At 41.3% G+C, this 13691-nt stretch overlaps 1 protein-coding gene across 4 annotated transcripts in view; it reads right to left on the bottom strand.

The window, feature by feature from the left end:
* Window positions 1-12546, bottom strand: part of EXOC6B (exocyst complex component 6B) — a 542713-nt gene extending 530167 nt beyond the window's left edge. For all 4 annotated transcript variants that reach the window (XM_024552690.4, XM_053923770.2, XM_045189356.3 and 1 more), the window contains exon 1: window positions 12315-12546. In XM_024552690.4, coding sequence (XP_024408458.3) covers window positions 12315-12427 — 113 coding nt within the window. In that variant the 5' untranslated portion in view covers window positions 12428-12546. The remainder of the gene's footprint in view (window positions 1-12314) is intronic.
* Between the last annotated feature and the right edge of the window lie 1145 nt (window positions 12547-13691).

Below are 13691 nucleotides of genomic sequence, written 5' to 3'. Positions count from 1 at the left end.
ACACACACCCAAAGATATACAAAAAGCCTTTCTACATAAAGATATATTCAGCTGCACTCATAATATGAAAAGTACAAATGAAAACTACATCAAAATCCCATTTATCATTTACTACAATGGCAAAAACTCAAAAGACTAATACGTATGCTATCAAAAAAGCTATAGAGAAATGAGCAATTTCACACACTGTTCAGAGAGAGCAAAACGTCACAACCTCTACAGAGATTAATACCTACCAAATTATAGATGCATTCATCATTTACAGGCAATCCCACTTCTGGGGATCTATCCTACAGATACAGTATGAAATATAAAATAAGAAATGACAAATAGTCAAGGTTATTAAGTGCTGCATTATTTTGTACAGGAAAAGACTGAAAATAACCCAAGTTCACAGAAAGAGGGGATTGGCTGAGTAAACCGTGGTATATTTACATAATACTCTGCAGCTGTAAAAAAGAATAAGGAAAATCTCTCCCTACTAATTTCCAAAATATACTGAGTAAAAAACTAAGCTACGGAACTATATATATATACAGTATAGTACTTATTTGGTAAAAGGGGGGAGAAAATAAAATTATATATGCTTATATTTGCATAAAAGCCACAACAGAAGAATAAACAACAAACTAATAAAATGAGGAAACAGAGGGAATGGGAAAAAAAGTATTTATTAGATCTATGGTTCATATCCTTTTCTTTCCATTTTTTTAAATGAAATATTTCAAACCCAGACAAATAAAGATAATTTACCTATTCATTGTTAATAGTTTTTTTTTTTATCCTCACCCAGGGACATTTTTTTCCCTTGCTTTTAGAGAGAGAGGAAGGGAGAGAAAAGAAACATCGATGTAAGAGAAAAACATCAACTGGTTGCCTCCGGTAGGCACCAGAACCAGGGTTCATGTGCGCCCAGACTGGGGATTGAACCTGCAGCCTAGGTACGTGCCCTGACTGGGGATCAAATCCACAACATTTGGTTATGGGACGATGCTCCAACCAACTGTGCCACACCGGCCAGGGCAAATAGGGTTCGTTTGGTTTTTCATTGTATTTTTTTTCCATTACCATTTATCCCCCTTATACCCTTTTCTACCTCCAGCCACTTCCCTCCTCCTGGCAATCACCGTACCGTTGTTCATGTCTATGAGTTCCTTTTCTTTTTGGCTCAACCCCTCCACCCTCAACCTCCCGCCATCTATTCATTTTTTATTTTCAAAGGTGTATTATATAAGATTTCCAGATCAGTTTCACAAGCATTATATATTTGATCTGATGATAACAAACTCTTGAAACTTAGCATCAGCATAATTGTCAAATGTCACACTTCCATTTAATTTCTCTCTGTAACTACTAATTTTTTTGTGGTTTGAATCTAATTAATCACATAACACATCAGAATAACCTTCCAAAGGAAGAGCTTCAAAGAAAAGTTTTTATTTAGCTCAAATAAAATTAGACACAGACCCCACTGCTGATTTAACCTAATCAGCACTGCCTTATCAGCTACAGAGTTTTTTGCAGTTTTTCTTTTTTTTCAATTTGCTTGACAACTCAATAGAGTTATTAAAATAAAACCTAACTTCTCTTTATAAAACCACAAAAACATTTCACTCTCCTATTCCATATAGTAATAAAACATTTAACACTACCCACCCCTTTTCCCAAATGTACAATTTTAACTTTTTGTCAATTCTAAGCTTTATTTATACAACATACACTTAGATTATCACATTTTAAGCACTAGAGTGATCATACTTAAATCTGCAAAGCTTTCACAACACTGCACAATATACAAAAGAATGACAGGGTTTAGGGGTCATACATTATACTTTGGTTTGACAAAAAGAAAGAAGAACTATAAAATTATATGTAATTCCAAAAAATAAACATTTCTGATATGTTGACATTCTCAAGATTTTCAGCAGTTTTATTTTTTAAGCCTAGTCATATTTTTAAGACAGTTAATTCGCAAGTCAGTTAATGAACCCAGATAATTAACAGTTCATAATACATTCAACAAATATTTCTTGAGCACCAACTGCATGCCAGGCACTCTTTAGGCTCTCAAAACAGAGCAGCAAACAAAAGAAACGAAACCCCTCCCCTCCTGGAATACACATTCTAGTGCAGGACACAATCGAAAATCACTTCTGTCGGCAGTAGGAAGTGCTATGACGAAAAATAAAGCTCTTCTTTATCTCCTATTCCAATAAATGGTACCACCATTTACTCAGTTGCTTGGGCTAAGACCCTTAGAATCATCCTTGACTTCCTTCCTTCTTTAATCCCCATAAATATCCCATCTTTTGTCCCTACTTTCAACATAAATTCTAAATCTAACTATTTTTCATTATCTTCTCCTTCACACCTTATTGCCACAACCATCCTCTTGCATCTTATTACTTGCAAACATCCCTTGGACAATTTCCCTGTTTCTTCCCTCATTGTCCCCACACAGCAGCCAGAACGTTTCTTGTTTAATATAACTTAGAGCATGGCCCTTTCGCACTCAAAACTCTCCTGTACATTCCCATAACAGCTGGAGGAAAATCAGCATCTTCTTAGTCAACACGACTGGGCACTGGCTACTCTCCTTCCCTCGCCTCCCCCCTCATGTGTCTCCTGAGGACCATGACACTAGGCCCTCCACCAAGAAGAGACTGCTCCCAGAGCCACATGGCTTGTTCTATTACTGTCTTCAAATCCCTGCCAGAACTTTTTCTAACCACCTAATCAAAACAATACCCCATCATACATAACACTAATCACTCAACAGCAGTACCCTACACCTGTTTGTTTATTCTGTGAGTGGCCACTAGAACACAAGGTTCACAAGCGCAACATTTGTCTGCTTTGTTTCTTGCTATATCCCAGAGCCTGGAAGAGTATCTAATACACTGAAGTTGCTCAATATGTATTTGTTGAATGAATGACCAAATTAATTCATGAATGAAAAAAATGAATAAATGAATGAAGCCACTAAATGATACAGCTACAACCCTGGCTGGGTAATTCAGTGGGTTAGAGCATCATCCCTGATATGCCAAGGTTGCAGGTTCGATCCCTGGTCAGGGCATATACAAGAAGCCACCAATTAATGCAATAATAAGTAGAACAACAAATAAATGCTTGTTTCTCTCTCAAGTCAATAAATTAAAAAAAAATTAATGATATAGCTATAAAATATATAACAAATTATGAAACTGAACATAATATGCTAACTAAAAAAGACATAACATGATAATACTCTATTAACACCTAATGTAATAAAATGCACATGAAAAAAGTAAAAAAGAAATATACAAATCTATGAGTTGTGAAAAGATGGTAGGCTTAAATTTATTGTCTGTCTCTTAACCTTTTTCAAAGTCATTATCTTGCATTTATAATTAGAATGTAAAACTGTAATTTTTTAAAGGTACTACTACTAAAAAAACTAGCAATCGGCAATGAGAGATCATTTCTTTCCCCTCAATGATTGCCACAGAGAATACCAGACTCACCTGAGGGGCTTTACAAATTTGCTTCTTACACCCTCCTCCATTCTCCACTCTACCCCAAAATAAGCACTCCCAGGGTCTGAGTACTGATGATTATTACATCCCTTATACATGTGAGCGCAGGCAAAAAAAAAAAAAAAAAAGGCCAAGAACCACTAAACTAACATAACTCCAAAAACAGAAATACATAAAGCCACACAGCAAACAAAAGGCAGAAGAGGACTCATAATACCCCAGTGACTACTACCTAGCAGGTAGTGTGAAGAATGCAAGACTCCTTTTTTAAAATAACTGTTCCTACAATGTGAATGGCATCATCCCCATTTTATAAATGAGAAAAAATGCCCACTGAGGTGGTAAGGTGCTTATAAAAAGAATTAATTGATTAAAGAAGTCCAAGCATGGACCAATAGTGAGAAAGTACAGCTTTGTAAACACAAAATTCATAAGGCAAAGGTCTAGAAGGAAATGCATCAAAACAAGAGCAGCTGTGTTATAAGATTTTAAGTAATTTTTAATAGTTTCCAAAATTGTATAATGTTGACATAATGTTTTCACAGCTCAAATAATTAAACAGATAAGACTGTATTGTTCATATACTTTATGTTAACCTTAGGACTCGGTAGTATGACACAATCCAATTCCATAAGGTCCCCAAAGTAAACAATACATCCCTAAAGTAAATGCTTCACTAAGATCTAAGATAGCAATCACATCATTCTTATCATAACGCAGGACCTCAGAATGGAAAGTAGAAATTGAGCTACAGAAAACCATTAACTGAAAACATTACAGCAAAATTCTTCCTGGATGAGAACACTCGAGGAGGAGAGTCAGGCTGAATAGCAAAGTCAAATAAACACAATGACAGGGTCCCGACTACTAGATTTCTACCACAAATAAGAAATAAAAATTACAGGGTAAAAAGATCAAGATAAATCAATCAGGAATATATCTTGAGTAGGAAAGAGGTCACTCGCCCTGACTGGTGTGTTGGCTCACTGTGATGGGCACTGTCCTGCAAACCAAAAGTTCTCCTGATTCCATCCCGGGTCAGAGATTATGCCTAGATTGCAGGCCAGGTCCCCAGTTGGGGGCGTTGTGAGAGGCAACCAATGATGTTTCTCTCACATATCAATGTTTCTCTTCCTCTCTTTCTCCTTCCCTTCCCCTCTCTCAGAAAAATAACTAACTAAAATCTAAAAAAATAAAAGAGGGCACTCAGCAAATGGTGCTAGAACAAGTGGATAGCAACAGAATAGCAACAGGATAGTAAAAGAATGAACCTGGACACTCCCTTCTACTAGATACAAAAATTAACTCAAAATGGGTCACAGACCTTAATGTAAGAGACAAAATTATGAAACTCTTAGAAAAAACAAACAAGTAAATTTTCATGGTCTTGGGTTAAGCGAAGGCTTCCTAGATAAACCAAAAGCACAAGCAAAAATATTAAAAATAGATAAACTGAATTACAGCAAAATTAAAAATTTTTGTGCAACAAATGATACCATCGAGAAAGAAAAAAGAAGAGGACTTCCAGTCAGATGGCAGCATAGGTAAACATGGCTCACCTCCTCACACAACCACATCACAGTTACAACGAGTCTACAGAAGAGCCATCACTCAGAACCGTCAGAAATCAGGTTGAATGGAAATCCAACAGCTATGGAATTAAAGAAACCACATCCATCCAGAGTGCTGGAGGGGTGCGGACAAGTAACAGGATGGTCCCACAACCATGTGTGGTGGATAAAACTTTGGGAAGGATATCTCGGGAGTGAGGAGTCCCAGCCCCACACCAGGCTTCCCAGCCCAGGGTTCCAGTGCCAGGAAGATAAGTCCCCATAACTTCTGGCTGCAAAAACCAGCAGGGATTGAAACAATGGAAGAAACTTCTGGAGTCCAAGCAGTTCCTCTTAAAGAATCCACACACGGACTTACTCAGACTCACTCCCTCTGAGTTCCAGCACCACGGTAGCAGCTTAAAAGGCACCAGTAGCATATGGGGAGGAACTGAAGTGTCTTGCAGCAAGGCAAGAGCTGGGGGACAGCTTTCTCCCAGGCAGCAAGGCAGGCAGAGGCCATTTTTCCTTTTCTGAACCCCCCACCCCCAAAGCCACAGAGCCAACAGGCAGGTGCTGTATCTGAGACTGCATCACCCTGGTTAAAACTATCTGTCCCACCCTGGACATCCCCTGAGGCTCTGCCCCACCCAATTTATGGGCCCACACAAGCTTTTAACAGTGACTTTTCCATATGAAATGTTGGTCTTGGCTCATGTTTCACAGCTTCCTCAATTCCCCCAAACAAGCAACAGCAGGCCTCAGTAAACCCCCAGCCCCCATACCTCTTGGTAAGGGGCTTGGGGCCTCTCAGTGACCCCAGCCTAGCAAACAGCCTAGATGCACAGCTTAGCCTCGCCTGGGAATCTCCAAGCCCAGAACAAGTAGCAGCCATCTGCAGATTGCTTGGTAGCTCATGTAGAACGGTCCCAGACAAACGCAGGTAGGGACTGAGTGTGGCCTGCACCACCCAGGAAGCCCCAGAGCATGTGCATCCAGTGGGTAGCTACAGACCACGTCAGAGCACCACCCTGCCCCTGCACAGCTCATCCTCCATGGAGGGCGCAGGTTGGTGGTCAGTGGCCACACAGTCCTTGCAGCTGACTAGCCTGGCTAAATCCCTCCCATTGACCTGCCAATAGCAATCAACGCTCAACTACAAGAGGAGGGTGAACTCTGCCCACATGAAGGATGCACCTCTAGTACGCAGCTTGGGTTATAAACGAGGCTGTGCCACTGGACCCTACAGGACACCTGCTACATTAGGCCATGTTATCAAGACACAGAGTCAAAGCAGCTCTACCTAATACATAGAAACAAACACAGGGAGGCTGCCAAACTGAGGAGACAAAGAAACATGGCCCAAATGAAAGAACAGGTCAAAACTCCAGAAAAAGAGCTAAATGAAATGGAGATAAGCAATCTATCAGATGCAGAGTTCAAAACACTGGTTATAAAGATGCTCAAGGAACTTAATGAGGATTTCAACAACATGAAAAAGATCCAGTCAAAGAAGAAGGATACACTAACTGAAATAAAGAACAATGTATGGGGAAACAACAGTAGAGTGAATAAAGCTGAGAATCAAATCAATGATTTGGAACATAAAGAAGCAAAACACAACAAAGAAGAAGAAAAAAAGGAGAAGGAGAAGAACAAAGAATCTTTAAAAAAAATAAATGAGGGTAGTGTAATGAGCCTGTACAACAATTTCAAGTGTTCCAACATTTGCATCATAGGCCTGCCAGAAGGAGAAGACAAAGAGCAAGAAATTGGAAATCTATTTGAAAAAAAGAATGAAAGAAAAGTTCCCTAATTTGGTGAAGGAAATAGACATGCAAGTCCAGGAAGCACAGAGCCCCAAACAAGATGGATGCAAAGAGGCCCTTTCCAAGACACATCATAATTAATATGCCAAAGGTTAAAGATAAAGAGAGAATCTTAAAAACAGCAAGAGAAAAGCAGTCAGTTACCTACAAAGGAGTGCCCATAAAACTGTCAGGTGATTTTTCTAAAGAAACTTTGCAGGCTAGAAGGGATTGGCAAGAAATGTTGAAAATCATGAAAAGCAAGGACCAATAAGATTGCTCTACCCAACGAAGCTATCATTTAGAACTGAAGGACATTAAAAATTAAAATAAAAAATAAAAGAGGAAAGTAAAAAAAAGGAAGAAAAAGACAACACACACAATAGAAAAAAGCTGCCCAGACAAGAAAAAACTAAAGGAGCTCATCATCACCAAACCATTATTATGTGAAATGTTAAAGGAACTTATTTCGGAAAAAGAAGATCAAAACTATGAACAATAAAATGGCCATAAATACATACCCATCAACAATTATATCTAAAAAACAAACTAAGTGCCTTGGCTGGTGTGACTCAGTGGATTGAGCATCAGCCTGCAAACCAAAAGATCACTGGCTGAGTTCCCGGTCAGGACTCATGCCTGGGTCGCAGCCTAGGTCCCATGTCGGAGGCATGCCAGAGGCAGCTAACTGACGTGTCTCTCATGCATCCATGTTTCTCTCCCTCTTTCTCCCTTCCCTTCCCCTCTCTCTAAAAATAAATAAATAACATACTTTTTAAAAAACTAAAAGAACAAGAAGACAGAGACAGAGAATCATGGACACAGAGAGCATTTTGATGGTTGCCAGATGGGAGGGGGTTTGGGGGAAAGGGTGAAGAGGTGAGGGGATTAGGTAGTACCAATTGGTAGTTACGGAACAACCCTGGTGATGTAAAGTACAGTATAGGAAATGGAGCAGCCAAAGAATGTATATGCATGACCCATGGACATGAACAAAGGTGTGGGGATTGCCTGAGGAAGTGAGGGGTGCTGGGGGGGGGGCAAAGGGGGAAAAAGTAGGACAACTGTAATAGCATAATCAATAAAATATTATTAAAAATTAAAAGAAAAGAAAAAAGACAACACACGCAATAGAAAAAAGTATTTGCAAATTACATATCTGGTAAGAGACTGACCATATAAAGAACACTTACAACTCAACAATAAAAAGAAAAATAATCAAATCAAAAACTGAGCCAAGGATCTGAATAGACATTTCTCCAAAGATAAATAACCAATAATTACATGAAAAGTTTAGCCATTAGGGAAATGCAAATCAAAGCTATAGTGAGACGCAACATCACATCTAGCATGGATAAAACAAGAAAGGATAATAGCTGCTGACAAGGATATGAAGAAACTGGAACCCTTATAGATTGCTGGTTGGAAGGGAAAATGGTACAGACATTTTGAAAAACAGTTTGACAGTTTCCCGAAATGTTAAACACAGAGTTACCCTATGACCCTAGAAACTCCACTCCTAGGTATACATGCCAGAGAAATTAAACATATGCCCCCAAAAAAACTAGTACACGAATTATTCATAGCATTGTTCATAACAGTCCCAACACGGACACGACCCAAACGTCTAGTGCCTGAAGAAAACATGAAATGGGTGGCACCCACACAATGGAACACCTCTTCAGCAAAGAGAAGAAATGAAGTATTGATGCAATCTACCACACAGATGAACCCTGAAAACATTCTGTCTGGTCACAAAGAAGCACACACTGTATGACTCCATGTACATGAAGGTCCAGAATGTGCAAACCCATAAACACAGAAAGTACAGTGTTGCCTGGAGAAGAAGGGGAGACAGAATGAGAAGTGACTGCTAATGGGTAGAGAGTTTCTTTTTGGAGTGATGCAGCTGTTCCAGAATAGATCATGATGATTTTTGCACAACTGTGAGTATGCTAAAAACCACTGAATTGTACACTTCAAATGGGTGAACTATATGGTCTATGAATTGTATCTCAATAAAGCTATTTTAAATGGTCTGGTATTTCAATGTTAAATTAAAGAGTTTATATGATAATGAAAGGGAACTAGACTTTGGGTGATAAACACACAATATAGGACAGATCGCAAATTACAATGTTGTACATCTGAAATTTATAGAATGTTATTAACCAATGTTATTTCAATAAACTTATTTTTTAAGTTTAAAAAGAAAATCTGAAACAGCAATTAAAAATGAATGTTAACTGCTATTATCTAGAGAGAAATTGAGGAAATGACCTACTGAATAAGCGACATGAGAGAAAACTAAAAGCACAGAGATGGAATTTGAAAACTAAAAATATGGAGCCATTATGCATCAGTGATTTGCAATCAATATTGTAGCATTAGTGCTACAAATTGGAATCAATATTAATATTTTAAAAACAAGACAGCCCCTAACATCTTATGGGCCTCTTATCTGCAAAACTCAAGACTTGCAACTAACAAAATAATTTTTAAGACAGAGAAGAAAGAAATGGCTGCTTTCCCAAAAGCTTTTGCTAGGCAACAGCTTCTATATGCGTGATATGCCTGGGCCTTTCAGAGTTACAATGAGAAAGGAGAGGCACTCCCTTACGATACAGGGGAGTTGACTAACATTGCATGATTGTTCGAGATTAAGATAAGGACAGTTATATAATGAAAAAGTCAAGCCACTGTGGCTCCTCAGCAAAAAAAGAATAAGACTAGAAGAATAATTTGGTACACCAGGAAAAGAAAGTAAGTACTGATTCACAAGTAGCAGTTGGCAAAGGGAAGAGTCTGGTTAGGCAAATGCAGCCAGGTGGATTTTTGTGAAGAGCAAAAATTTGGGGGATGGACATACTAATCTGATATCTGCTATCAATTTAATATTACTCTCTGTTCTTTCATTCCTCTTCAGTCACAAAACCTAACACAGGAACAGCTAAGAATTGGGTGCCTTAAAAAAATGCTACCTCTAAAGATGCAATGAAGAGGAAAGACTATGAAGGGGGGTAGAGGAGTTTGAGATTTACAGTTAAGGGTCAAGTTAGGGAAGAGAGCCCACTGTTTTAATCAAACCTGGTTAATGACGTGATGGAGAAACAGGACATTATGAAGATGGAAGTGCATCCAGAGCAAAGCATGGGATCTAAAACATCAAGTCTGTGCATGCTGCTGTCTGAACGGGATTTTTAAAAAAGGTGAGATCATCAGCGGATATGGGCAGGGACACGCTACACTAAAGACAAAGACAGTGGGTACTACCTGCATTTTAGAATGTTCAAGTGACTGGGTCTGATAGTAGGTTTAGGGTTCTCTGCCAAAGATGCAGGGAGTCGGGAAAAGCAACTAGAACTGATAGGACGTGCAGAGGTTCTCAAACCTGCCCCCCACCCCCGCTTCTTTACTATGTCCATTTAGGGCAAAAGAACCCTTAATTAAACTACCCCCATAGACCCCCACTTTCCAATGAGAAAAGAACTCAGTAGAACTCAGTGATAACAATGAAGCAAATTTCAGGAAGAATGAGTAACTTGTATTTGAACCATAATGCACATATTCTTATATTAAGATACTTGAAAAATTATAGGCCAAAATTCAGTTGATAAAAATATGCATTACCATTCGGTGGAGGGTTAACATAGTAAATCACAAGAAACTAAACTGACAGCACCAAAGTAAAGTCATTTATCATATAAGCCAAGAACCACAGCAATGGAAAACCACAACCAGCTCAAGTCAACACTGATGGTGTCTGAGAAAGAGTCCCTCCTAAAAACTCTGGTAGCGCTAACTGCTCCGCTGGGGACTCTGCCTGCCTGCCAACCGCAGCTCGGCAGCCACACTCCTTAGTAGAACACTGAAACAGCATGCTCAGTAACTAACAACACCTTGTTTCATGAGAACTAGATATTAATAGCCATTAACAATGCACTCATAATACTAGTAAGTAGTCCCTGGTTTTTCTAAAAGATAATGAATGAGGATCATTTACCCTAAAGAGCCCAAGGCAAGGGATAAAGAGAGGACCGTTATGGTCACAATCGTAATTCACTAGCAAACTACTAGGCATTGTCATGTTCAAGGATATAGTACGTTTTGCTAACAATGTGCTCTGGAGAAGGAAGCTGTGCAGGTGGAGATGTAAGGTCTCCAGCTTGTCCCTCCTTCAAACACTCTTTCATAAGGAAGCTCTCCCCATTTAAAAAAAACAAAAAAAAAAAACAGTGACTAATACCCTAACTCTTCTTTGAAGGGAGAAGCAGTAACCCAAGACTGTGTACGGTGGGTAAGACAATTAATTATCTGTTGGCTACGTGGACATCAGACGGTACCAGAGAAAGGAGGAAGATGAGTTAGTTCTAGGGCACCAGTAAGCCGAAGGGAAAGGGAAAGGTAGCTCGGAATCGGGCTTCGTGAGTGGTTCACAAAACCAGTACCGGTGGACGGTAATCCCAATCGAGGCAGAACAGCAGTGGCGAAGAATAGACTCTGGATTCAGACTGCCGAGTAGGAACCTGCACTCCCCCACTTTATTTTCTCAGTAACCTCGGGCAAGTCACTTAAACTCTTTGTGCCTCATCTGTAAAACCAAGGTAATAATAGTACCTAACAGGATTGTTCTGCGGTTTGAATAAGTTACATTTGTAAATTGCTTGATACAATGTCTTTCACTATACAGCAAATGATACCTAAGTTTTGTTAAGTAAATGAAGTAGGTGGGGGTTTCTTTTGACATCTCCGAACACACAGAGGTGCCGGGGCAAAGCAATGGTAGCGGGGCTGAGAGGGGTACCCTGCTCTGGGCAGGGAGACTACCATGAAGCTGCAGCTCTGGGAGAGGTCGTCCCACCGACAGAGTTACGGCAGCACCGCTCCCAGGAGAGGGGCACGGGTTGAGGGAAACTTCCTCCCAGGCCCAGGATTTCCAGGAACTCATTTCTGAGAAGTGGTTGTGATTTTCAGGAGGCAGGAGTTTAATTTCCGAGCACCAGACCCACAGGGGAGAAACTCTGCGTTGTCCGAAGAGCAGGGCTTCTGTGGAGCGCAGGACGCGGCTTGAGTCGGAGGGAGAGAAGAAGGGCGATGTCCTCGGGGGAAGATCTGAGCAAAGCCACCGTGTGTCCGGCGCGCTCCAGCCGCCCGGCGCAGGGCTAGCCTCGCCGGGAGAACGAGCGCCGCCCGTCCCGGAGGGAGGCAGGAGCTGCCTTCGGGGCGGCTGGGCTGTGGAGGACGGCGATTGGGGATGGACCCCGCGTCGGGGCTGCGGAGGGTGACCCGCCTCGCCCAGGGTGGAGGTCGCTCGCCCGGCTCTCCAAGGGAGGGGCCCGCGCTGGCCCTGCGGGCGGCCGGCCAGACGCACGGCCCCGAGGGAGCTGGCCCCCTGTCCCGCTCGTGCCCGCCCGTGGTAGCCCCGGCACCCGGGATACCTGAGCGTGGGCCCGATGCAGGCCGTGTCGGTGCTCTCGATCTCCCGCAGGATCCGCTCGTGCTCCGCCGTGGTCTCCAGGCTCTCCGCCTCCGCCATCTTACCCCGCTCCATAGACTGGGCGCCGGCGGCCCGTCCCCTCCCTCGGCGGCTCCGCTCACCTAATGCTCCCACTCCCACCCCAGGTTCCAGAGCCTCCCCAGCCTCCAGCCACCCGCAGGACGACCCCTCCCTCAGCCTCGGCACGCCCCCTTGCGTCACCGCGTCCGCCGTCATTCCATGCAATAGCCTCTGGGATTCGTAGTTCTCTGGGAGATGGTAGGAAGGATTCCGCTCCTATATTCATGAGACCCACAAATAAGTGTGGGAAGCCACACGTCAAGCCAGGAACAAGTAACGACTGCATATGCAACAGTGATCTAGTCAAGCAGTGGCCCCAATCCTACAAATTCTTGTTTAAGACCCTTGCCACAAAGCTCAAAATGCTTTTCAGGTTCGAATACTAAGGAAGGACTAAGTAGGTTTCTGTGGTTGGGAGTGCGGAGAGAGAAAGCTAAAGAAACCCAAACTAAGAGATAAGGCAGAATGTGGCTGTAAGCCAGTTCAGAGAATCAAGCCCAGAGATCACTTGTGGGTGCAAAGGATTCGTAGACTGTGTCACGAGGTTTAAAAGGTGTGCCTGGAAGGTATGAGGAGATCTCAGAAAGCCAGCAAGAAATTTATTTGCACTATGTAGAGAAGTAGCAGTAAGAGGTGGTGCTGGACAAGTAGCTGTAAGAGGTGGTGCTTGGAAAGAAATGCTGGGCTGAGAAATTGTACTTTATTCTAATGGGTCCAGTGAACCGATGACCAACTATATCAGAAGCACCTGGAAACTTGTTTTTAATGCAGACTACAGGTCCTACATCTGGACATTCTGGACCACACATTGGCATTTCATAAATTCCCCAGATTAGAATTTAAAAATCATATTTATTGATCAGTGCTTGAATTTTTACAGAATAAATGGGAATCCACTGAAGTTTTTTAAGAAGAGTGACACAATCAGAATCTTAGCATTAAGAAATTTGATCAAAAGCAAGTGTGCAAGGCAGGCAGAAATAGAAAATTTGTAGACAGAAATGCTATAGAAAAATTGAAGGCCTAAACCAGGGAAGTGGCAATAAAAATAGAAAGGAATGGACAAATAGGAAATACATTTAAAAGCTGAATTGGCATGACTTATTAGATATGGGGAAGGAGGACTTTGGATATTACTCCAAGGTTTGGAGCAGAGTAAGTAGGAGAATTGTGTTGTCATCAACAACAAAAATAAAAGTCATGTAAGAATTAAACTAGAAGTTGAGTCTAATGATTTGTACGACAGCCATACCATGGA

This window comes from Desmodus rotundus, chromosome 5 (assembly GCF_022682495.2).
Source record: "Desmodus rotundus isolate HL8 chromosome 5, HLdesRot8A.1, whole genome shotgun sequence".
In the NCBI taxonomy this organism is placed as follows: Eukaryota; Metazoa; Chordata; class Mammalia; order Chiroptera; family Phyllostomidae; genus Desmodus; species Desmodus rotundus.
The sequence above is the reverse complement of the archived record's forward strand: the minus strand, read 5'-3'. Positions and strand labels throughout refer to the sequence as shown.